Source organism: Bombina bombina, chromosome 2, assembly GCF_027579735.1.
Source record: "Bombina bombina isolate aBomBom1 chromosome 2, aBomBom1.pri, whole genome shotgun sequence".
Taxonomy (NCBI): domain Eukaryota; kingdom Metazoa; phylum Chordata; class Amphibia; order Anura; family Bombinatoridae; genus Bombina; species Bombina bombina.
The window spans coordinates 512,581,454-512,608,419 of NC_069500.1; the positions used below are offsets into that span (position 1 = coordinate 512,581,454).

Genomic DNA, 26,966 nt, shown 5'->3' on the forward strand with positions numbered 1-26,966 from the left:
AAGGTTTTTTTAATTTTTTATTTTTTTTTTAGCATATTTACATATGCTGCTTTGTAGAATCCCCCCTTAGCCCCAACCTCCCTGGACCACCCCCAAAACAGCTCTCTTACCCTCCCCCTCTGCATTATTGGGGGCCATCTTGGGTACTGGCAGCTGTCTGCCGAGTACCGCAGTTTCAAGAAAAAAACGTGTTTTTTTTTTTTTAAAAGAATAGAAATTCTGTAGTGGTAGCTTCACCCCCCCTCACAGACAAACCCCAACACCTTAATTGATTAATAAAAAAAAAACTTTATTCCCTTTTTATGCATTTTTTTTTTTTTTACTTTTTTCTGTAGTGTAGCGGTTCCCACCCGCTCCCTCCCCGTGCACAGAGCTCCACGCGCGTCAGGTGCGCGACTCACCGATCACACCACGCCCACGATCCCCGCCCCTCCTGCACGTCGCCAAAGGCCATCGATGGCCACCACCCCGCCTCCCACCAGCCTCCACCCACCAACGCGGTAAGCCAACAATCTCCGGTGCAGAGAGGGCGACAGAGGTGGCTCTTCTCTGCACCGGATGGCTTAAAAATGTTATTGCAGGATGCCTCGATATCGAGGCATCACTGCAATAACCGGAAAGCAGCTGGAAGCGAGCAGGATCGCTTCCAGCTGCTTTTCCAGACCGAGACGTGCAGGGGTACGTCCTCAGGCGGTTAACTGCCTTTTTTCTGAGGACGTACCCTGCACGTCCTCAGTCATTAAGGGGTTAAAGACCAAAAACTATAACATTTGACTAGTACAAATTAAAAAGGGACACTAAACACCTAATTATTTTGTTGTAAAGAATGATGCTTGTCCTATGCTCCCTAAAAGTAAGTCTGTAACAAGTTTTCTTCAAATTGTTGGGGTCCTGGTTAAGATTTTAACAGATTATGTGGCCAATGACTATATGGCAACACTGAATATTATACTATTTGAGCAACTTATGTATTTTTGAGTGTGTGCCCAACAAATAAGGGAAAGAATAGGGTACAGCAGCTATGTAAGCGTGTATACAATGACACTCACCACAATCCTACAAAAAAAAAATGACCACTTTGTTTAATGCTAACCTCATCTGTCATCCACAATCTCCATTGACACGTTCCTTAAAAAATTTGTTAAATACATCTGAAGTGATAGTTGCGGCTTTCCTTCATCAGGGTCAACTCTCCATCTTCTTTCACGCAATAGTGTAACCCTACAGAAGCACTTAGATCCACCTAAAAGAACAAGGGAGAAAAATCTGAAATTATCTTTATGCAACATTAAACAGAGGGTACAATAAAGACAAAACAGATTTTCAGGTGATGGTGTGTGTGTTGAAAGAAGGGGAATAAGGAAAAGTTAAGCCTTGGATATTACATGCGAGGGTAATGTGATGCTATTCAGGAGCAAATGTAAATGAGAATCTGTGACATGATTTAGAAGGTAGCAGATAGGGATAGTAGTAGATCTATATTTCTGAATAATACAAGCATGCAATCAAGTGTATTCATAGTTTGGTATTATGTCAAAAGGATTGTTTTTTAGATAAAGTGATTGACACTAAGTATCAGCAGAGTGAGCTAAAGGCTAGTGAATAGGTCATCAACCATCAAGGAATATTTTTCTGTTGCTTAAAAGTTTTTATATGTCAAAGTAACTGCTTCTGTGCCGAGGGACTGTTTTAACTGCATGAGTCTTGCATGCTTATATGCAAGGTGAATGACCACATGGATCAATTACTCATTAATAGTAGTATGTATGGAAGTTGAGGGCCATCAGCAGCTGGCCTGGAAATTTGCTGTTGTGCTTTTATTTGAATATGTTTTTACAATTGCTCTGGCCTGGAAACACTCAGTGACTCTTTAACCTGCAGGAAGCAGAGGACAAATGTGGTCTTCTTTGCATACTAAGCTCAACGTGTAGAAGAAAATTATAATTCCTCCTCGATGGGAGCCCCCCTCTTTACACAGCAGATCCTGGGTCTCACCCACACAGCAGCTGGAAAAGTGTTAAATCTGCAGTCTACACTTCCTCTTAAAAGGAAGTTGAAAGCCCACAATGTTCAATATTTCATTTTAGGAAAATGGAAACAAAATAAAAAAAAAAAAAATGGTATATTGCAAAGTTGTTTTAATACATATTTAAACATTTTATGTTGCAATTTCAAAGGTTTAAAAAGAACAATTTCAGGGTTTGTGAGTTTGAAGACTTACAGAGGGCTTTAAAAGCCCATATCTACAAAGTGTAGAAAGGCTACAGAGGCAAGTGGACCCCTTGGAATTGGGTGATTGTTGTAAAAATGGAAAAACCATGTAGCAGTACTAAGTGCTTTTTACCCCGAGAGGGACGGGCCCTCCAATGAAACCTTTAAAACCCTCCCACATCTGTGATATATTGCCCTTTCTCAAATTAAGGCATTAATTAGTCCCACTAGTATGTGGCTGAGCCTCATCGAAACTAGTTTATTTATAGTGGTGGGGATAGGGGTTAACCCATATCCCCTCTCACTCGATCTTTAATTAGGAGGGGTATGAGACTAATGAAAATCTTAAGAGGCGGGTGGGGTCACACCTTTCTAATATTCAGGTGATCACAGGCCCCAATTAAGCACCTATGCAGTATATGAGTGGGCTTATATTCCTCCTATAAAGCACACAAAAGGATATAGACAGGTTTGGAAAGAGGATAGTGCCATCTTTCTAATTTATAAAAACTCTTACACCTGTCATTAGTAGAAGATTGACATAAAAATGGCAATAATCTATCCAGTCCTCAGGACCCTTAAAAGGCCAGATATTAGATCTTAACCAGAGTACAGTTGAAATAATAGCTCACCGATCAGCTAATTCACCCGTGTTCTAGTTAAAGGGACAGTCTATACCAAAATTGTTATTGTTTTAAAAATATAGGTAATACCTTTAAAGTGAAAGTAAATCCTAGCGTTTTACAAATGCTAGGATTTACTATTGAAACAAATAAAGGGCTCTTTCATTCATGAAGTATAAAACATACTTCATGTAGAAAGCTCCTTTATTTGATTCAATCGATCGCCGTTTTTAGCTGCTTCGGCAGCCCACGGACCAAAAAATTTTTGGCTAAGAGGTGACGTTTTCACCTCTTAGCCAATAGCCGTGCGGTAAATCCGGCTTTGCGCCCATGGGAGCCGGATTTACCGCACTGCTATGGGCTAAGAGGTGAAAGCGTCACCTCTTAGCCAAAAAAATTTTTTAGCCGTACTCTGCTGTAGGAGCTAAGAGCGGCGATCGATTTAATCAAATAAAGGAGCTTTCTACATGAAGTATCTTTTATACTTCATGAATGAAAGTGCCCTTTATTTGTTTCAATAGTAAATCCTAGCGTTTGTAAAACGCTAGGATTTACTTTCACTTTAATACCCATTCCGTAGTTTTGCAGAACCAACAGAGTTGTATAAATACTTTTTATCTGTGTGATTATTTTGTATCTAAGCCTCTGCAAAACTGCCCCCTTATTTCAGTTCTTTTGACAGACATGGCATTTTAGCCAATCAGTGCTGGCTCCCTGGAACATCACGTGCATGAGCACAGTGTTATCTATATGACACACATGAACTAACAACCTCTAGTGGTAAAAACTGTCAAAATGCTCTGAGAGAAAAGGCAGCCTTCGAAATTAGCATATGAACCTCCTAGGTTTAGCTTTCAACTAAGAATACCAAGAGAACAAAGCAAAATTGGTGATAAAAGTAAATTGGAAAATTGTTTAAAATGGCATGCCCTATCTGAATCATGAAAGTTTATTTTGGACTACACTGTCCCTTTAAGATATAATCAATATTTGGTGTGTTATGGGTCCTAAAGGACTGGAATTGGGAAACACCGCCCTAAAGTCATACAAGACACACCTCATATAAAACAATGGATTACCCTTTTTCAAATGCGGGGGGGGGGGGGGGCGCTCATGCCCCTGTAGTAGCTTTACTGTCATAGAAATTACAACAGTCTATTAAGTAACATTTAATGGCTCACTGGGATTTAAAGGGGACGCAAAAAAAACTCAAAATAAGCACTACAGTGGGCAAGTTATCCTTCTCTTGAAAAATGCAGGGATAACATGCAGAGGCAGCTATCAGCAACCATGATCATATGGAACCATCATCAGTGATACTGAATATCTTGAAAGTTGCCCACAACAATGTCCCTTATTTAAAACGCAGCAATCCTCTATTTTAAAATGAGTGGTCCTGCTAGTTACCATAATGTTGTATACCTCACAGAACTGGTTCTATGTTGGGGGTTCTAGAGGCCTCAAGGAAATACATCATATGACCCCCTCATTTGAAATAGAGAGAACAAATTCAAATAAGGGGTTTTATGTCAATATAACTGGCAAGTTATTGTCATAGTAATAATGATAACCTGGCAGCAACCAATAGTAGACTCATTTTATTGCATTACTGTTCTGGCTCATAGATCCACAATTCTCTTAAGTAATAAAAAGCATTAAATCATCTATAACAACTTTAAGACTAGACAAGACAGTTTCTTTAAGACGATAACCTGCAAAATCCTTACACACTGTAAAAAGGTACATTGTGTCTAACGGGCTACTTCAATGTACTTCTAGAACCTACATTAGACTGCTCAAGGGGCAATATCGCCGTTTCACAGACTACATTACAGACCATATCAAACATTCTCCGCACACTTTCCCTAGTTGACACCTGCAGGGTGCTTCATCCATCACAGAGAGACTACACCTTCTATTCTGCCCCCTACAAATTATAGATAAGGATTACATATGTTTGGTTTAACTAAGCCTCCAGCAGGCTACAAATGCAGAAATTCACATTACCTGGTTGGACCACGTCCCTGTTACAGTAGTTATTTCGTGGAGTGGAGACCCCTTAGCACCTTATATCTGGCATTCAGATGACTCAATTCTACAGAATCAATCTTTCCGGGATAAGTTCTACTATTGTTGAATATTTCTCTCAATCTGAATTCTGTTAATGATCCTTACATACTATGGAAAGCTCATAAAACAGTTTTAAGAGGGGTGTTCATTCAAAATTATAGGCAGATTTACACAGATCTCCTGAGTAAGCTGAGAACTGTAAAAACAGCTCAAAATAAAACCCAAATGACACTACATTGTCTGCAGCCCTTCTCAAAGCAAGTATGCAGTTGATGCTAGGAAGAAAGCTTTGTTTCATCAAAAGAAATACCTTGAGGCAAGAAATAATGCAAGTCCTATATTAGCTCATCAGCTGAGACAGAGGCAAACGCAGGTGCAGGTCTCCAAACTGCACACATTAGGCACTGAAGTTTATGACAGTAAATCGATTGCAGAAGTATTTTTGCATGTATAACAAAAAACGCTTTATAAAACCGTACCCAAAAATGGTGCTACCATTTCAGATGAAGCGATCAACGCATATATTGCACAGGCTCAGCTACCTGGTCTTGGCCGTTCTCAAATAGACTATCTTAACCCATAACAATCCACAAGGTATTGCAAGCGATAAAACAATGCCTATTAAGAGTCCAGGTCCTGATGGTTTTGGAAACAAATAATCCACATTTTAGATCAGTACCCCCCCCATCTACTATCACTTTTCCAAGCTATAGATGAGGGAACCGAGTTTATCCCTGAAATGTTGGAAGCTCATGTGGTGGCGATACCTAAGCCAGGGAAATCTCCATTAGAAACGAGTAACTATCGCCCAATTTCTCTCATCAATCCTGAAAGATATACACTAAAATCCCGGCAATGCACCTTACCCGTCTCTTGCCGTCAATGAGTCCCACTGATCAAGTGGGCTTTGCCCCACACAGAGAAGCGAGGGCCAATACTTTACCAGCCCTCCAACTAATGCAATATTCCAAAAAATATAGCCTCCCCAGTTTGTTGACGCTAACAAAAGTGTTCGACAGGATAGACTGGCGCATCCTACGTTTAGTCCTCAGACTTTTGGTCTTGAAGCGGTTATGATCTATAATATTTAGCTTATATAATCTTAATACAGCAAAAATCAGAGGCAATAGTCAGCTATCCTCATTTCATATATCTAAGGGTATTAGACAGGGGTGCCTCCTTTCCCACCTTTTATTTGTGCTTGCCATTGAGACAATGGCTTCTCATTTAAGACAAAACCAAGGTTTTCATGGCATATTATTTGGCGATAATCATTTCTAAGTTTGTCTATACACTGATGACATTCTACTTTTTCACAACCAGCTATCTCACTATGTAACACAGTTTCATATAGATGCCTTTTGCTCTTTGTCACAGTTTAAGGTAAACAAAAACAAGAAAGATATTGAACGTATCCATGTCTGTCTCAGATTTTACCCATCTCAGTGAACACTTTCCGTAAAAAAAATTTGATTAGATACTTAAGTATAGCCCTTTCTTCAAGTAACCAGACATTATTCCAACGTAGCTAAACTTCTCTTCTTCACAATTTGGAGAATGATTTTAATGCCTGGTCTGATAAATCACTTTCATGGATCGACCGCATACACTCAATAAAGATGAATAATCTGTCACGCCTCACATATAATGCCGATACCCCCTAGTCTGTTTACCCTCTCTTTTCTCACTAGGTCAGACCATGTGTAATCCAGAAATACTATGTATATACCTCTCAACTAAGGTGGACTAGGCGTACCCAACATACATGGATTATTATCTTGCTATTTCTCTACAACATATCAAGGATTGACACTGCCAAATAGGCAACAAAGTGTGGATCACCACAGAAACCGGTTAACCGGGAAACTTAAAAAGGAGGAACTTGCTAAAGTTGGGGATGGCTCTTTTTCACATTGGTTAAAACATGCCCAACTCCACAATATAATTCAATACGCCATAGATAAAAATGTAGACGCCTGACACCATTTGAGCTTATTTGTCACAGAGCCCAAGCATTTGGGGGCTCATTGGCGACCTCTCAGAAGCTGCTGTGCGCAATCGTCAAAGATTCACTGCCATTCTTTGTAGAACATTGAAAAAAGAATTGAATCAGCCTATAGAACTCAAAACATGGAAATCTGCTTTCAAGCAAACAATACACCTTTGCATATCTTTTCAGATGCTGAAAACTAATTTAAAAACACACTTGTTCAATGGTTATGGACTCCCACAAGATTAAAGAGTATATAACCAGCCTTGTTTGGCTATGCTGGAGAGTGTGTGGGATGCAAGGAAATACGGTACATGTAAGGTGGATCTGGAGGAGTAAGTTTATTTGAAGTGCAGTAAGCTACCTCTGCTTCAATCCATTGTATTCTTTTGGGATGAAATTATTTCTCCTCCCTGTTATTAGAGACACTATAGGCATGTGGGGGATGCCTCTTCCCTCTCTTTATTTTTAATACTGACTAGTTGAAAGATATAAGGGAAGAAATCAATCACTTCAGCCTTCACCAACGTTTTCATATCTAAGTAAGATACAGCAAAAGAAGCTCCGTACATGACTGCAAATATGTAATCTACCATATCAGAGACATTGTCACCTTATCTAGATTTGACCTAATGTGTTTTGGACTTTCTTGCAATTTATCAGTTTGGACTTTTCTTATTAAAGTGCCGGAGCTTTTTGCAAAAGTATATTGTATCTATGTATGTGCAACACGTTCTTCAATTTTCTATTTTTTTTAAAAAAACCAAGAGGCTAGGAGTATGCATTCCCCTCTGGAAAGTCAGAATTTTGCGTAATCTTAAAAATGTATAAAAAAAAAAAAAATATATATATATATATTTTATATACATTTTCTGTTTAAATCAGAGATATAGATATCTCTCTAGCTATCTATATACACATAAATACACACACTATAGAAGCCCCATTACATGCCTCAGTAAGTTGGTTACACTCAGCCACACCCAGCACAGAACACTTAAGCTCCTCACTGCTGCGTCGGTATTAGCATGGCAACTCATCATAGGCACAACATCAATGAAGATGAATTTAAATATAGGTTCATGATTTATATTACACACACAGTCAGGTAGAAAAATATATTTATGTTACAGGTTTACAGTGTAAACAAAAACTGTGGTAAGCTTCATAGAACAAAAAAAATTAAGTTTTAATTAACCAGGACAAAAACTGATAAATATCTCCAGGGGCTTGCCATACTGGACCAGCACTAGAATTCCAAGCAAAGTGCAGAAATGTGCCTTTCTGCTTGATTCAGTTTTTTGTCACACCACTGAATGGCAGATAATGAATTTTCTGTCACACTGCCTGTATTGACAAATTTCTTGATAGACAGCTCTATGACTAAAATAATATCACATTTCAAATAATCTTACTAAACTAATTTTATCCTAATAAAAACAATTTTTTTTTTAGAATTAAAGGGTAACTTGTCAATAAGAAAATAAAAACAGCTAATTTCTCACCTTTTCGAATCCCCCTTTACTAAGACAATCACTCCAGCTGTTCATGAACTCTCCTGGAAATTTGTCCTTGATGAAAGTCCCAATAGTTTTTCCTTTCTTACTTCCTCGGATAGCCTCAATCATTTTGTCAAAGCTTGCTTTGTTAAGATCATTTTGCTGAAAGGGATGGACAAAGATATGCTTAACATGATATTTGAAGAAATTGTGTTCTTGATACTACCTGTACCAAATACAACCTGAAATTGATGGTGCATGTGTTAAAATAAGTCTAAAGAAGCTCATAATCGCCACAATAACCAATGCATAGCATTTTATAGGTCACCCATTTATTCATTCAATATTTAAGTATTTATGCCAGTAAGAAGCGAAGTATGTTTCCCCAGTTACCTTCACATAACCAGTTTCCTCAAATCATAGTTTCCTTACCTTCTCTCTGACAAGCAAAGTGATGGCTGGAGTACCATTGGCATTTTCATTTCCTTTAGTATTTGCAATCTGCTTGAGGAACTCTATTTTCTTCTTGCTAGCCATGAAAAAGATCTTTTCCTCACAAAACACCATGATAGTGTCTGTCAGCTCATAGCCAAATAGCCATGTCTATAACAGAAAAAAAGTCAGAATTACCCTTCCAAACCAATAATTCTTTAATAGCCCATCATACAGAAACATGTTTTTGTTTTGTTTTTTTTTGGGGAGGGGTTTACATAATACACATGTTTTATGAATTCTTATTAATTCTACATTGCATTACAAAATTTGTATATGTAAAGTAGTTCAATTTAATATTTTTTGCAAGGTAGATGGTTGTTTTAGGAGTCCTTCCATAACAATCTCTGCAAATTGTAACACTTGGATATTGCAAAGGTTGTAAACATAGCAAACCTCCATAATGCCTCACCTGCAGGGCTGTAGACTTGGCATATACAATCTCCTCATCCACGCCAACTGATACAACAATGGCATCAACATTTGAGAATTCATCTTCACCTTTCTGTGTAAGAAGAGAAAAAAAAAAAAAATCATCTTTGGATGTTTGTCCAAAAGCAAAATCTATTTTATCTCCTGACAATGTTATTCAAAAGCTACTGCTTCAGAAGGGATGGTAAAGATGCCCACAATGAAAAATGGCTAATATAGGTAAAAACTGTTATTCCTAAAAAGTATTGGGGTTTTTTTGCACGTTTTTTATTTATTTTATTCAGGGAAGCTTCTGAGCAAACAAGGTCAAGTTAGTAAATAAACTGCTATTTCAGTTGTTTTACTTTTATGTCCCACTAAAGACATGTGCCTTCTGCAAGCCTCAGAAAGTTGGATGCACTCAGCCACCCCCAGTACAGAGCAATCAAACTCCTTACTGTTGTGTCAGTATTAGCATGGCAACTCATCATAGGCAGTGCAGCTTCAAGATACTAAAGGGGATAAATATTTTAAAGGGGAAGTAAAAATTATACTTAAAAGGGACAGTCTACTCGAGAATTTTTATTGTTTAAAAAGATAGATAATCCCTTCATTACCATTTCCCCAGTTTTGCATAACCAACACGGTTATATTAATATACTTTTTACCTCCGTGATTACCTTGTATCTAAGCCTCTGCAGACTGCCCCTTATTTCAGTTCTTTTGACAGACTTGCATTTTAGCCAATCAGTGCTGACTCAAATAACTCCACAGGAGTTAGCACAATGTTATCTATATGGCACACACGAACTAGCGCTGTCTAGCAGTGAAAAATGTCAAAATGCACTGAGATAAAAGAGGTGGGCTTCAAGAGCTAAGGAAATAGCATAAGCCTATATAGGTTTAGCTTTCAATAAAAAAATACCAAGAGAACAAATCAAATTTAATGATAAAAAAAAATTGGAAAGTTGTTTCAAATTGCATTCCCTATATGAATCATGAGTATTTTTTTACTACACTGTCCCTTTAAATGGATTGGATAGAGCAAGAAAATTTAAACAGCTTTTCAATTTACTTATACAGGTATACCTCACTTTACAGCGCTACGCTAATACAGTGCTCTAGGTGAGCTCAGAAGCGTGCATGTTTCCTTAGCCATCTGGCAGCAGTGTTTGTAACATTTATAGGAATGTTATACAATGTTGCAAATACTGCTGTCATAGACTGCTAAAGATGTAGCATGCACACTTTTAAAGAGATAGTGAGCCCAATTTTTTTTCTTTCATGATTCAGATAGAGAATACAAATTTAAACAACTTTCTAATTTACTTGTATTACTTAATTTGTTTTATTCTCTTGGTATCATTTGTTGAAGTGGCAGCAATCCACTACTGGTTTCTAACAACACATGGGTGAGCCAATGAAAATCGGTATTTATATGCAGCGACCAATAAGCAGCTAGAAACTAGGTTCTTTGCTGCTCATGAGCTTGCCTAGATAAACCTTTCAGCAAAGGATAACAAGAGAAGGAAGCAAATAAAATAATAGAAGTAAATTAGAAAATTGTATTCTCTATCTGAATCATGAAAGAAAATTTTGGGTTTCATTTGCCTTTAAGTAACTTTCCAATTTACTCCTATTAATTTTACTTCATTCTCTTGGTATCTATTTAAATGTAAGCAAAGGAGTCAGACCATTTTTGGTTCAGCACCCTGTGAAGATCTTGCTGATTGGTTGCTACACCAATCAGCAAGCACTGCCCAGATACTGAACCAAAAATTAGCCAGCTCCTAAGCTTAAATTCCTGTTTTTCAAAAAGAAAAAATATACCAAGAGAACAAAGAACGTGTGATAATAGAAGTAAATTAGAAAGTTTACTCTTCAACAAAGGATACAAAATGAACAGAACAAATGCAATAAGCAAAGTAAATTGGAAAGTTGATTAAAATTGCACACCATATGAATTATGAACATTTAATTTTGACTTTACTGCACCTTTAAATACAAGAGCGATATAGAAACAGAATGTCACATACTCAAATAAGAAAGATTGCATCTTTGTATGAGGCTTGACAAATCTAAGGGACTTGGACCCCACGACTTTTTAGAATTATTCTCTCTCTATATAAAATCGCCTTAGTTTGAATACTGCTCTATGTAAACAAAATCATTGGCCTAGTCTATTCCTTTTAATACGACACAAACTAGTGAACATTTCTAACCATATGTATGGGTGAGCATATTTATACACTTATGTGCACACACAGGTTAGCAAGACAAAATGTCCTTAAAGGGACACTGAACCCAAATTTTTTAAAAAGTAAGAAACAGGTTTTTATATTGCGTGAACTAGAACATTTTCAGCTTCTGCTTAACGTGTGTGTATTCAGGTGTGTATTTGCACACACATTCATAACGATAGATTCAGCCATGACCATAGATTACTATACCAGTGGCATATACTCGCCACATGTCAATCTTGTGTACTTATCTGCTCCCAACCATACGTTTAGCGTATACATTAATGTGTTAAAAATGTTCAATAAACAACTGCTACCTTCTTCCATAACATTAAATACACTAAACTGTACATAAACAACAACAATGCAGATTGCGTATGTACATTTTTTCCAATTAATAAATAAAAGTGATAAACCTTCCAGTTGCTGTAGAGTCGCTTTATCCGCCGGTAATATGTCTCTTTATCCAGACTGACCGCCATCCTGAAGCCAAGCCGGGTTCCCTCTACTCTCACCCGGAGCAGGCCCGGATTCCCGCGTGTTTTCCTGTTCTCTTCACCGGTTCCCTAAACTAAGTACTGTGAATCGTTTGAAAAAACGCTATAGTATACACAAGGCCGACAACGATATAAAGTACGAACAGCGGCTTCAAAATGACAGAAAGCGGGAAACTCCGAACCGGGAGGCTGAGGAAGGACCGAGGACAGAGAGAAAGGGCCGAGAGGCGGAGAGAGCAAGAGAAGAGCGCGGGACCCACAGCGGCCCCTACTGGAGGGGGGCAGGAGTGACTGGGCAATGGATGTCTGTATGCGTTTACCTAAGCGGAGGCGCTTGTAACTGTACAGTATTTCCAACTAATCTAACAGTTTAGTCTTGGCATGTTAAGAAATAGTTTTAATCATAAAAGTTGTTGATATTATAAGCGCAAACATACACTATGCAGAGGCAGATAACGTTTGTGACATTTGTGTAGAGAACACAAATCCAAAGTTTCTTACAGCACCATCCATGGAAGGTAACAAAAATATTTATTGGAACATGAAGATCCAAGTCAAGAAAGACAGCAACGTTTCGGGTGGATGAGAATTTGAGAACACCCATTGGCCTACGAATCTCAGATTACTGGAGCAACTGCGTCTTATTTCATTAGCCATCCAAGTACCTGGCCCTGGGTGTTTGTAGTATGGGATCTATGCTATGAAAGAGTCGGCATACTTTGTTGCTCTAGACGAGGTGGATAGTTCAACTTAAAACCAAATTGGCAAATTGCCCGAACAGGTAACAGGTGCCATTAACAAATGTAGCCAAATTTACTCTAAACTTAACCTTACCTCCTCACAGTGCTTTTTTTTTAAAAAAAAAAAAAACCTCCCTGTCCCACCTAGCCCCAATACATGCTTCTATTTTGTGAATAAGACTTTAAAACATTTTTTTATTATTGTTAAGAACTAGGGTTACACAAAAGATTTGCATAAAATATGTCATCATCATACAATGCAACATGACAGTAAGACATTTTTTGAGGACCACATTTTTGGAGAGATGACATTAACCCCAATTTAGAATAGACCTCTTTCTTATTCTTATTCCAAATAAATCTTTAAACATATCTGAAAACATCCCTGACATATGTATTTCTCATGTGTCCCTTTTTAAAGCATAAGATGGACACCATAGCTATAGGTAACATATAATGTATAACCAATCCCGATTTTCATAATGTATCTCGTAGCATTATTTCTCATTTAAAGGGACATGAAACACAATAATCTATTTTCTCATTTATGTATAACATACGATTTGTAAATATTTTTCTTTCCATAAATTCTCTAATTTGCTTCAGTCTCTTAGTATCGTTTGTTTAAGGAGCAGCAGGGCACTACTGGTTTCTAAATGAACACATAGGTGAACCAATGACAATCGGTATATATATGTAGCCACCAATCAGCAGTTAGAACATCATTTTTTTCTGCTCTTGAGATTACCTCTAAACACATTTAATCGAAAGATTAAAATTAAATTTGAAAATGTAGTTCAAATTGCAATGTGGTACATAATCGTGGAACATAAAATGTGGGTTTCATGTCCATTTAAACCCTGCTGCTTCATAAATAGTTTATAATCCTCAGATTCTAATGAAATATATCCTTATTATATTTCATATATCACAGTATTACGTTATCTCTAGCATGACATTCATAGATAACAATATAGCACATACTAGTTTTTAAAATATAAATACGTTTCTTATTGACATGCAAAGCTGTAAAATGAGTCCTTGTATTGGATGACGTTTTTACGCGATCTCAGATGTGCCATGTTGCTTAAGACGTCACATGCCAAGCTGTAAAATGAGTTCTTGGATTGGATGCCGTTTTTATGTGATCTCGGATGCGCCTTTGATTGGATGACGTTTTTACGCAATCTCAGATGCGCCATGTTGCTTAAGACGTCACATGCCAAGCTGTAAAACGAGTTCTTGTATTGGATGCGCCTCTGATTGGATGACGTTTTTACGTGATTTCGGATGCGCCATGTTGCTTAAGACGTCACATGCCAAGCTTTAAAATGAGTTCTTGTATTGGATGATGTTTTTACGCGATCTCGGATGCGCCTTTGGTTGGGTGATGTTTTTACGCGGTCTCGGATGCACCATGTTGCTTAAGACATCACATGCCAAGCTGTAAAATGAGTTCTTGGCTTGGATGCCGTTTTTACACGATCTCGGATACGCCTTTGATTGGATGACGTTTTTACGCGATCTTGGATGCGCCATGTTGATTAAGACGTCTCATGCCAAGCTGTAAAATTAGTTCTTGGATTGGATGACGTTTTTATGTGATCTCGGATGCACCTTTGGTTGGATGATGTTTTTACGCGATCTCAAATGCACCATGTTGCTTAAGACATCACATGCCAAGCTATAAAATTAGTTCTTGGATTGGATGCCGTTTTACAGGATCTCGGATGCGCCTTTGATTGGATGATGTTTTTACGCGATCTCGGAAGCGCCATGTTGCTTAAGATGTCACATGCCAAGCTGTACAATGAGTTCTTGGATTGGAGGCCGTTTTTACGAGATCTCGGATGCGCCTTTGATTGGATGACGTTTTTATGCGATCTCGGATGCGCCATGTTGTTTAAGACGTCACATGCCAAGGTGTTAAATCCGTCTGATTGGATTACGTTGTCCTGCAATATTTGATTTTTCACGTAACCCACGTTTGCGAATGAGAAGACAAGTTTAAAACTATGACGATTATGGATTGTGTCAATCATGTACATTGTTGAACCATAGCTGATAAAGAACACAAAAATCTCTTTTGATGGCTGTCTCGTTAAAGAAACAAATGAAGGCAATATGTTTTTCCTGCATAATATATTTTGAGGCAAGTGCAAATCCATGAATATACTCCATCTTGTTTAATATGTTTGTCAACAATATTTTCCTTTTTATAAATAATTACTGTGTTGTGTTGAATTTTCTACATATCTAATTCCTAAAGATGCGCTTTTGTATTTGAATAAAGTAATCAATACGCATTGACCTTTATCATATGATAAATATATGAGATATCTACTTATTCTAGATGTTATGTCCTGATCGGTTTTCTTAAAGGGACATTATACACTATTTTTGTAGATGATCTATTTATATAGCCCTTTTTTTTTTTTTTATTAAATGTATAGTTTTGCTTATTTTTAAATAACATTGCTGTGATTTTCTGACTCCTAACTAAGCCCCAAAGTTTGATGTGAATACCATCAGCGACCTTCTCCAGCTTGCTCCTGTTTGTGTAAAGGGTCTTTTCATATGCAAAAGAAGGGGGAGTGGGGAGTGTCTTATTTCCCACTTGCAATGGGCTTTCCAGCTAACTTTTCAAAATAGCTAAACTGAGAGTTTCTAAGTAAGTCTTTAAACCGTTTTATCATGGATTTTTATATCAGTATCTGGGGATCTTGTTCTTTATAGTAGTGTCTATTACATGCAGTTCTATGAAAATGAGTGTATACTGTCCCTTTAATGTAAATGCTCAGTATTGTGTCATGTATGACTTCCACATTGTTAATCTCCAAATATATTACTGTGAGCATATATTTCTAATGTAACTCTTAAAAGGACATGAAACCAGTTTCCTTCTAAATGAAATGTCTTTCTTAAATAATTCAAACACTGTAATGTATCTTTAATAAAAATAGGCTTTATTTAACACGTCGAGAGAAATATGGCATACAGGCTTAGTATCCTATTAAAATATTTTCTTGTTTGAACAAGTACTTGTAGATATACCAACAAGCCCTAAAGATTAGTATATGTTAGCATATGTTCTTGTTTAAAGGGACAGTCAAGTCAAGCAAAACATTAATGATTTAAATCTAAAAAAAATGCAATTTTTAGAAAATATATCTCAAACTTTTATCACCGATTTATCTTAGTTCTCTTGGTGTTCTTAGTTGATAGCTAAACCTAGGAGGTTCATCTGCTCATTTCTTAGACCTTGAAGAGTGCATCTAATCTGAATGCATTTTGACCACTAGAGGGCATTAGTTAATGTGTTTCATATAGAAAACATTGAGCTCATGCAGTAAAGTTAGCCTGGATTGATCAGTGATTGGCTGAAATGCCGGTCTGTGAAAAGAACTTAAATAAGTTGTAATTTTTCAGAGGCATAGATACAAGGTTAATCACAGAAGTAAAATGTGTATTTCTCTAAGTCTTTTTTTTTTTCAAAACTTGATAATGCGTAATAAAGTGTTTTCTTTGTAACCAACAATAATTAATGTTATGACTGTCCCTTTAAGCTGTGTTGTTGGCATCAAACAGTGACATGCCATCATGAATAATTGTAATGGTCATTGATATGCCATCATGTATAATTGTAATGGTCATTTTGTTTGAGATTAGGGAAACCGTTTGGACATCATATCACAGAAACCTATCAATGTAATCAACAAGGATAGGTATGTGATGATGTGGTCTCCACACACTTGTAAAACACACTCTGCAAACAATCTGCCTCCATGGACCCGGTCCCATAGAAGCAGATTATATACAGAGTGTGCTCCACAAGTGTAAGAAGACCACATCATCACATACCTATCCATTACACATTAAATAAATAAAAATATATTTTAAAAAATTACTTCTATATAAAAAAAAAATATTTTTTTTTTTCAAATTTTTAAAGATTGATGTTAAAATTTTATATTTGATAAATTAGCGTAGTGTATCTACGCCAAGAAAATTGCGAGTGGAGTTGTTCATTTGCATGATATGTCAACCAAGACAGTGCTCTGTCAGATTATTGGTTCAAATGGACAACTCCTCTGGCAATTTAACATTCCCAATCTCACCTGTACTCTAGCTCTGAGGAAGTGCCGTAAAGGCAGGAAATGCGTCAGCAGCAGCAACTGTGAGCTGTGCCCTTTTGCTCTTTTAAACTTTGTACAATAAAAGTGGACGTTTTAAACTTCAAGTGATCTCCAGTTTGATGCTTTGGAATCTGCTATTTTGTTGTTTCTATATTGGATACTTTGTTTATGTAGGGGCGGAGTGGAGAGCCCCAGCTATTCCTGCATCGCAGCCTGTGCCGGGTATACGGAGTCGGCACTGCATCGAGGTCATACGTCCCCTTCTGTGAGTACAAGCGTTAAAGGGACAGTCTAGACCTAGTACTTATTCTTTAATACTTACTGTTACATACCAGACAAGCATCTTGCTATGGGTTCCACATCTATAAGCTTGCAAGAAGTACATGAAACGTTCAAATAATAATTGTTTGTTAGCAACTGAAAATGGCCACTAAGCTCCGCCCACAACTTTCTTCTTGTCCAGCTAGCTGTTTTCTTGTATTACAGTTTAGTAGTGCACGTTTAATATTTGTCAGTTAGCATTTCAAATTGCACAGTGCAGTTTTTTTTACCTCAGCCAGAAATGCAGGGGACATTTATTGTAGGCGGACCAACATCAGTTCCTATACCTAGTAGTTATAGCTTTCTAGTGGCATTCTGTTTGCTTTTTAATTGTGATTCTTTTCTACTGTGAGTGATTATTATAATATAGATAATCTTAAAAATCTCAATTGTAATAAAATGTCTTTCAATTATTGATTTATGTTATTGTTAATAAAGTCTTATAAAGTTTAGTTGCTCATTAGTTATGAATAATTATAAAACAGTTGTCCTGATCTGTGCAGGGAGACAAAAGTCAGCACCTACCCCTCATATAGGGCCAGATTACAAGTGGAGTGCAAAATATCGTTTTTGCTAAATCGATATTTGCGCTCCATTTTTTAATTTCAGCACACGCAAATGTGTTCGCATTGCATGGAAGCTTTGAACTCACAAGAGCGTGCTTTCATAGGCTACAATGGGGGCCTCATTTTGATGCCGTCATAAACGGCACAAAGCCTAAACACAGTGAAGGGGGTAAGTCACGCAGCAAATTTAAATATATATGTATATGCTTAGATACATATATATTTGTGTGTTAATATGTGTATATACATATATATATATATATATATATATATATAATAATAATATACATATTTACAGGGAATATACAGTTCCCATAGACCGCAATGTAAAGGCACTTTTCAGTGCTATCTTTTTTTCGAACACCCTCCACTTGCTCCGTGTAGTAGTTTCTTATAAAAAAAAAAGCTTTATGTTTTAATAAAAAATAAGACTCCTTTTTTGGGGTGGGGGGGTGGGGGGCAATTAAGTGCTGTGTAAGGGAAGGAGGTAGAGGGGAATAAGTGTTGGGAAAGGGATCTGGGAGGGGTAAGGGTATTGAGGGGGGCAGCTACACTACAGAAAAATTGGGTTTTTATTTTTTTTTTATTTTTTTTTAATAAATTTTTATTGAGGGTTTTTCAAAATGACATCGTAAAACCATGACATATACATAATACAAAACATGGTAGTGATTGTTTGAACAACAATATGACAGGAAGAGAAAACATAATATGAATGTCTAAACATATCTGAAACCCTCCTTATATATTTTTTATAGAATACTGTGAGTAGCTATTATTCCGGGCTATAATGGTGAAAGATGCTCTAGAAGAGCACTATAGCTACTAGAGAGACCCAATTTGTCGTTTGATTAAATGCTTCTTATTCTCAAGGATAGGGTCATTATATCCAAAGCTAAAGAAGGAGCAAGGGGGAAAGTAGGGAGATGTCAGCGGGTAAGCACCGCTTATACAAATGATTTTTCTATGTATTTATATTATTACGTGGTTAAGTTATTTGATGAAAGTACTAGGGATAGCAATGTAGCTAGCTATGGGCACCAATAATGGGGGGGGGGCGGGAGACCATGGAAAAGTTAGTTGGCTGAGTTAATTATTCATTACAACACAATGTGTGGCGTGGGAGACTAATCTATATGGGATCTAATAGAGTTATGGATATCCCATATCATATAAGAGGTTTAACAAAGTTGAGAATCTCTCCTAGTAGGACATATTTGTAAGTGCCTGGCATAAGGTCAAGGCCTATATAAGGTTATTTGAGGTATTTATGTTATAAGAAACAATATACTTATAGGTAATGTACCTTAACCGTCGGTGTCATAGGCCATATAAATTAAAAGGGGTATGTAGAGATGGGATTATATAACACAAAACCTAGTTCGACATTAGCAAAAGAAAAACACTTTATATGGGAGTAACTTTATCTAGCTTGGGAACTCCATTTTGGAGCATGTAAGCGATAAGATTATTAATAAGATCTTTAAAATATATGAAATAACCTAAAACATCTCAGTATTACATAACTTTGTAAGAGAGAGTTGTCTCTAGACTAATAAGAAGTAGTTAATATAGAACAGTGGTAGTACTTATAACTTATGCAAACAAAACATATACCTACTAATCGTAAAGAGATGTACATATAGTAAGGTTAACCAACCCTAACATATAATGGTGCATACTATGAACTGCAGAGGTGTCTATTCATAACAACATTATAAACCGTTCAAGGTGAATGAGCTATGGCGTTAGCTAATATCTGCTTCTAAACCTTTGTTACAAGTAAATGGATGTAATCAGTGTACATCAAACATGTGAATATAAATGTATAAACAGATAAGGACAAACCTATGCCAGTAGGTAGCCATACAGTTACAAGGCATATAATAAATTCAGTACAGGCTGGACATAATCCTATAGGATTTTATAATGATACTGGTCTGTTCTGTCGTGTAGTGTATATACTTTGCTTTTAACAACTGAGCTGTAATGCCTAATATAGGCATGACTTATAACTAAGAAGGGCCACAGGGGGCCATAGATTTCACAATAAAGAATGTGAATCCATGTAATAAGTCATGGACTGGGTCTCACATTAGTATTCAGTATATATGATACCATTCTCCTGCATTTTGCAAACGTACTATATAGAACATTTTAGCTGCAGTGACAGAACACTATTATATACATTTTTAAACCTTAAGGTAAACAGGCTAGTTATATGAATGTCTCTCAACTAGAAGAAGTGTTAACTTAAATAGAGTATATGAGACTATAAAATCTATGTAGAAAGTATGCAGTGTGAAACTATACATATCTGTCTAATCAGAAATTTATTAGGATCTGGTCTGAGTGTTTTATCTGTTAAATCTATACCTGCATAGGGAAAGTAAGGTTTAAACTAATCCTAAATATATAAATAGGCAGGTAATTCAGCTTGACTTTAAGAAGAGGGATTCTGCATAGCGTCTCTAAATACCAAAGTTCCTGATGAGTGCGTGCAATAGCCGATTTAGTCAGAGGTTGCACAAATCTCAATTCAGGGTTGAGAGTGAATCATCCTACTCCGTCTTTTCTGTGGGCTCTAAATGGTAAATGCCCCATTGTACGAGGCAGACTTTTGTGTGACATGGACAGAGGCTCTGAATTGCATTCACACAGCAATTCCTTAAGGGAAATCCCACATGATGGGGAGCCGGCAAAATGAGAAGATGGTAGCGGCTGTTCAGCGGTGAAAGGCTCAGAGCTATGGGATATAAATTTCCTGGGATACCGGGTAGAACTCTCTGGGGTAGTATTACTCACGGGCTTCAGATAGACTCCAAATGAGGATGTGGGCAGCTCTGGGGGTTTAATACCATCTCCGATCCCTGTAGGAGCGTCTGCAGACCGGCTGTCCGTGTAGCATATACAGCCATCAAAGCTGTGAGGAAGTAGACTGAAATTGCTCATCGGCTCCCTCCGCACTGACCGAACTCCGCCCGGCTTTGTAACAAGCATTGTCAGATCGTATATGTTTGCAGGGGGGCCGTGTAGTGTTATATAAACATGGTAACCGGAGGAGTTAGGAGCGCCGTGTGATTTCAGATTCCCGGTATACTTGGGGGCTATAAATTGCTCCTGGTGTAGACTAGTAACGCATGGTGTCGGGCAAACATAGGTAACAGGCAAAGTCTCTGGATCTTTATTTTCCACTTGTGCAGGGATATTTACTGCTTTCGCCCCCGGCTGGTTATCATCAAGTGCTGTCAGACCTGGGAACTCCCACGGTTCAATATATCCTGGAAATGTTCCGTTTTTAAGCGCCATGTTGTTAGGTCCCTTCTCAATAGAGGTTGTTATCTCCTTGTTAGGCAGGGCTAGCGGAACTTCAACTTTACCCCTACACACTGTAACAAAATCCCCAAAGTGACCGTCCAGCTTAGTATGTAGATGTTCGAGTAAGGACCGTAGTGTATAGTAGGAGGTCTCCATTATCAGACCGTATATAAGGCCTCAATCTCGTGCGCCCTCTGCTTTTGAATTTATAGCTATAGCAGGGATATCCGTTGCTGGTAAAATGCAAGTTAGGTTCAGTGTAGGCTAGATGCTCTTATGAGACCATTAGTAAAGTTATTTACCCAGTATTAAAAAGTAGTAGGCCTCTTTGATTTATTTGTGTTCAGAGCTCTAAACATTCATGTCCGTCCATGTTGGAAGTTGGCTCCGCCCCGGTTTTTATTTTTTTTATAAAAAAAAGCATTTTTTTTTTTTAGCAAACTGGGTACTGGCAGACAGCTACCAGTACCCAAGATGGTGGCAAATAGGTAGAGGGTGGGAGGGTTAGAGAGCTGTTTTGGGGGGGATCAGTGAGGTTGGGAGCTAAGGGGGGATCCAACAATGTAGAATATAAATAAAAAATAAATAGCCTTTTATTTTAGTACTGGCAGACTTTCTGACAGTACTTAAAGGGACATGAAGCCCAACATTTTTCTTTCATGATTCAGATAGAGAATTCAATTTTAAACAAATTTCCAATTTACTTCTATTATTTAATTTGCTTCCTTCTCTTATTAACATTTGCTGAAAGGTTTATCTAGGCAAGTTCATGAGGAGCAGAGAACCTAGGCTCTAGCTGTTGATTGGTGGCTGCATATATATATTTAATGTGATTGGCTCACCCATGTGTTCCATTAGAAACTAGTAGTGCATTGCTGCTCTTTCAACAAATGATACCAAGAGAATGAAACAAATTAGATAATAGAAGTAAATTAGAAAGTTGTTTAAAATTGTATTCTCTATCTGAATCATGAAAGAAAAATGTTGGGTTTTATGTACCTTTAAGCTGGCGGTGACAATTGTCAGGTGGGGTAGGGAAGAGAGCTGTTTGAGAGGGGTCAGGGAGGGATCCGGGGGTGGGATATGTCAGGTGGAAGGCTGATCTCTACACTAAAGCTAAAATTAACCCTACAAGCTACCTAATTAACACATTCACTGCTGGGCATAATACACGTGTGGTGCGCAGCGGCATTTAGCGGCCTTCTAATTACCAAAATGCAATGCCAAATCCATATATGTCTGCTATTTCTGAACAAAGGTGATCCCAGAGAAGCATTTACAACCATTTGTGCCATAATTGCACAAGCTGTTTGTAAACAATTTCAGTAAGAAACCTAAAGTTTGTGAAAAAGTTTACAATTTTTTTTATTTGATCACATTTGGCGGTGAAATGGTGGCATGAAATATACCAAAATGGACCTAGATCAATGCTTTGGGTTTTCTACTAAAAATATATACATGTGAAGGGTTATTCAGGGACAGATATCAATGTTACAATGTAACTATTGCTAATTTTGAAAGAAAAAAAGGTTTGGAAATAGCAAAGTGCTACTTGTACTTATTGCCCTATAACTTGCAAAAAAAGCAAAGAACATTTAAAGATTGGTATTTCTAAACTCAGTACAAAATTTAGAAACTATTCAGCAAAGGTTTTTTTTTGTGGTTGTAGATGTGCAACAGGTTTTGGGGGTCAAAGAAAAAGTGTGTTTTTTTAATTTTTTCATAATATTTTATATATTTTTTAATAATAAATTATAAGATATGATAAAAATAATGGCATCTTTAGAAAGTCCATTTAAAAGGGCAGTCTACACCAGAATATTTATTGTTTTAAAAGGTAGATAATCCCTTTATTACCCATTCCCTAATTTTGCATAACCAACACAGTTATATTAATACACTTTTTACCTCTGTGATTACCTTGTAATTAAGCCTCTGCAAACTGCCCCTTATTTCAGTTCTTTTAACAGACTTGCATTTTAGCCAATCAGTGCTGGCATCTAGGAACTCCACGTGCGTGAGCACAGTGTTATCTATATGAAACACATGAACTATCACCCTCTAGTGGTGAAAAACTGTCAAAATGCCCTGAGATAAGAGGCAGCCTTCAAGGGCTTAGAAATTAGCATATGAACCTCCTAGGTTTAGCTTTCAACTAAGAATACCGAGAGAACAAAGCAAAATTGGTGATAGAAGTAAATTGGAAAATTGTTTAAAATGACATGCCCTATCCGAATCATGAAAGTTTGTTTTGGACTAGACTGTCCCTTTAATGGCGAGAAAAACGGTAAATAATATGTGTGGGTACAGTAAATGAGTAAGAGGAAAATTACAGCTAAACACAGCAGAAATGTAAAAATAGCCCTGGTCCTCAACGGTAAGAAAATTTAAAAATGGTCAGGTCACTAAGGGAATATATATATATCTCTATCTATATAAAAAAACAAAAACAGGTTTGCACTCGCTGGACTTTAATTTACAGGAGCCTTTAACATTAAAAGCACCTGTAATTTAAAGTCCAGCAAGCGTGTTTTTGTTTTTCTATTATGATTATCTGCATGCACCCTGGAAATTTAACCAATAAATCTATCTCTCTCTCTCTCTCTCTCTCTATCTCTCTATCTCTCTCTATCTCTCTCTCTATCTCTCTCTCTCTCTCTCTCTGTACTCATCTCCTTTTAGGCGGATATGCCTCCAAAGATTATAAGATTATGTGAGGAGAGAGATGCGGTGTAGGAAGGCATAAGTAGGTGTGTTTGTGTTAGACGAGAGAAGGGAGGGAAAGAAATAAGGGAAGAGGAGAAAAGGAGAGGAAGAAGGAAGATAAGGGAGGGGAAGAAGGGAGAGAAGGGTGGGAAAGAGAGAAGAAAGGTGGAAAGAGAGGGAAAGTAGAGAGAGAGAAGGGAGAGAGAGGGAAAAGGGGAGGCATTTGGTATGGGTAAATTGTGGCATAAATAACATAAAAAATTATAGCAACTTTATAATACTCTAAATACTCAAAAACTGTGGGAGACATGTTTTTTTGTAATTAATGACTGCATAAAGTGTTAACATTATGTACACAGTCTCTTTCTACAGGTGGTCCCCTTAAGGTAACTAGTGTTGCTACAAACCTGGATACATTAAGGGGACCACCTGTAGGAAGAGAGTTTGTAAATAATGTTAACACAGTATGCAGTTAAACACTATGTTGTATAGGCCAGTGGTTCTTAAACCAGTCCTCAGGACCCTACAACCTTCCAGGATTTAGGGATTACCCAGTTGTGTCTAAATTGTGTTTTTGTTTTGTTTTTTTAAACACCTTAGACACACCTGGGAAATATAAAAATCCTGGACTGGTTGTGGGGTCCTGAGGACTGGTTTAAGAACCCCTGGTATAGGCTACTGCTGCTAAGTCTGAGGCCTACCTTAAATGCAGAAAGAGTTGTAGTTTGCACGCCTCTAAAGAACTCACCCAGGCACTACCAAGCAGAATCCACTGACTGCTTCATGTGTCCACTATGTGCTACCTGCGCTGTACATCTTCACAATTGACCTGCTGTGCTGAATCTCAGATCCAAATACACACACACTGTATTTTATACACACAAGCAGACACCACCTGGCTGTGACATATACACACACTGGCTGTGGCACACACACACACACACACAATTTCACATATACACACAGTGTCACACATACAGTGTCACAGTCACACAGTGTCTCACATTGTCTCTCACACATTCACACAGTGTCACTCACACATACACAGTGTCACACACACACAGTGTCACACACACACAGTGTCACACATACACACACAGTGTCACAAACACAGTGTCTCACACACACACACTGTCACTCACACATACACAGTGTCACACATACACGCACAGTGTCACAGTCACAAATAGTGTCACACACACAGTGTCTCACACAGTATCTGTAACACACCCATAGTGTCACTCTCACATACGCACAGTGTCACAGTCACACATAGTGTCACACATACAGTGTCATAGTGTCACACATAGACGCACACAGTGTCAGTCACACAGTGTCTCACATACACACACACACAGTGTCTTACACTCTCTCACACATACACACACTGTCACTCACACATACACACAGTGTCACACACATAGTGTCACTATCACACAGTGTCTCTCACATACTCACAGTATCACACCGAGACATTTTTGTTCTGCTTAAAGAGTCCCTACTTTAGCTGCAATAAATACACACAAAAGCTGCAGTTTTTGTTTATTTGTTAGATGTATTCATAAGTTCAAAATAAAGCAGTATTCCACTCAAGACAAAAAAAAAATGACAGACTCTGAAGCACTCCTGAAAGCCCCAACACCCAATGTGAAATAAATCACTTCACACACATACCGTAAAAAGCAGTGAGCTGAGTGCTGCCTCTCTTCTACGTCTAATTACGAAGAGGTCATAAAGGAAGGGAGGGTGAGGTTAAAGATTAACATTACATGACAGGTCTGGACGGAGAGACCCATGCTTGTTTGTTCATTCCTGTGCAGAGAGCGCTGTGTGCTACTGTGGGAAATATATTTCCCCTATTACACCATCATAGAGAAAGTTAGAGATAAATTTAACTACAGTAAAAAATGAGCCAGCAGACTAAAAGTAGATGAGGTACTCTCTATGATAGCAAGATGTTCACACACCCGCATAGATTACAAGCAGCAGTGTCCCACAGCTCTCACAAAACATACCTCCACATCGCTACTCTAACACAGCACTTCTATGAAACAGTGGTGCTGTATACAGACAGATCTTCTTATGCTAGTAGCCTGCTAAAAGTATTCTCAGAGTGCGATGCCTGCTACAAGTATTTTCACCCTTCCCCGCCTACCTAACACTATGTGGAGCCGTGCACAATTACATCCGGAACGAAAGTTAGGAGAAACAGCATTGGGGAATGATTAGCCTGTAACACTCCCATAATTAAACTGCGCATGTTCAAAATCGGCGTGTGCGAGCAGTAAAAGTTATTTACAAGTCGATTGTGATTTGAGAAAGATAATGTACCAAAATATATATAGAGCAGTGGGTGGAGCTTAGAGACCATTTTAGGACTCTAAAAAATGATCAGTATTTAAATATTTAATATACTTCTTACAAGTTTATAGCTGTGTGACCAGTTGAAGGATGCTTCTCTGGTATGCACTAATACATTATTAAAAAGTTGTACTGGGTATAGACTGTCCCTTTAAGCGCCAATCCGGACTGGTGTGTTTGTGACTTCACAGAGGATCACATCACGGTTTGTTAAATCCTCACAAAAAAAAAACGCCACAGGACAGGCAAGTCTTGACAGAGGAGGGGTAAGCCAAGGTGCTAATTACTATATTTATAATTACTTTGTGGATTATAATATTTGAAACACTGTGACGACCGCGAAGTGTGGAACTCAGAGTGAGTTGTGTGTCACGGATGTATGTACAGATAACAAATTTATGAGTGGTTACACTTAAGAGACTCTGTGATAAATACAGGTGCTTCTTCTATGTATGTATTGAATGTGTTTGCGTGTAAATGTGTTTATATAAGTATGACCCAAAACCACTCGCACACTCACCCAAACAAACTCTCGCTCACTAACGCTCTCTCGCTAACTCACACTAACACGAACTCTCACACTAACACTAAATCACTATCTTACACTAACACTAACTCTCACACTAACTCACTCTCTCACATTAACTCACTATCTCACACTAACACTAACTCACTATCTAACACTACCACTAACTCTCACAATAACACTAACTCTCACAATAACAGTAACTCACTTACGGCTAGATTTGGAGTTTTGTCGGTAACGACCCGAAAATCTAACGCCG

At 37.7% G+C, this 26,966-nt stretch overlaps 1 protein-coding gene and 2 non-coding genes across 3 annotated transcripts in view; all 3 read right to left on the reverse strand.

Annotated features, from left to right (window-relative positions):
• Positions 1–12,257, reverse strand: part of SUPT16H (SPT16 homolog, facilitates chromatin remodeling subunit) — a 231,307-nt gene extending 219,050 nt beyond the window's left edge. Inside the window, 6 exon segments of the mRNA XM_053702276.1 lie at positions 1,075–1,173; positions 1,175–1,243; positions 8,400–8,555; positions 8,826–8,996; positions 9,298–9,390; positions 11,953–12,257. Of these exon segments, the coding sequence (XP_053558251.1) occupies positions 1,075–1,173; positions 1,175–1,243; positions 8,400–8,555; positions 8,826–8,996; positions 9,298–9,390; positions 11,953–12,018 (654 nt within the window). The 5' untranslated portion in view covers positions 12,019–12,257.
• LOC128650688 (small nucleolar RNA U6-53/MBII-28) lies at positions 7,845–7,942 on the reverse strand. The gene has a single exon (XR_008400952.1). It is a non-coding gene; the product is annotated as a small nucleolar RNA U6-53/MBII-28 (small nucleolar RNA).
• On the reverse strand, positions 9,684–9,792 carry LOC128650687 (small nucleolar RNA U6-53/MBII-28). The gene has a single exon (XR_008400951.1). It is a non-coding gene; the product is annotated as a small nucleolar RNA U6-53/MBII-28 (small nucleolar RNA).
• Positions 12,258–26,966: the final 14,709 nt, after the last annotated feature.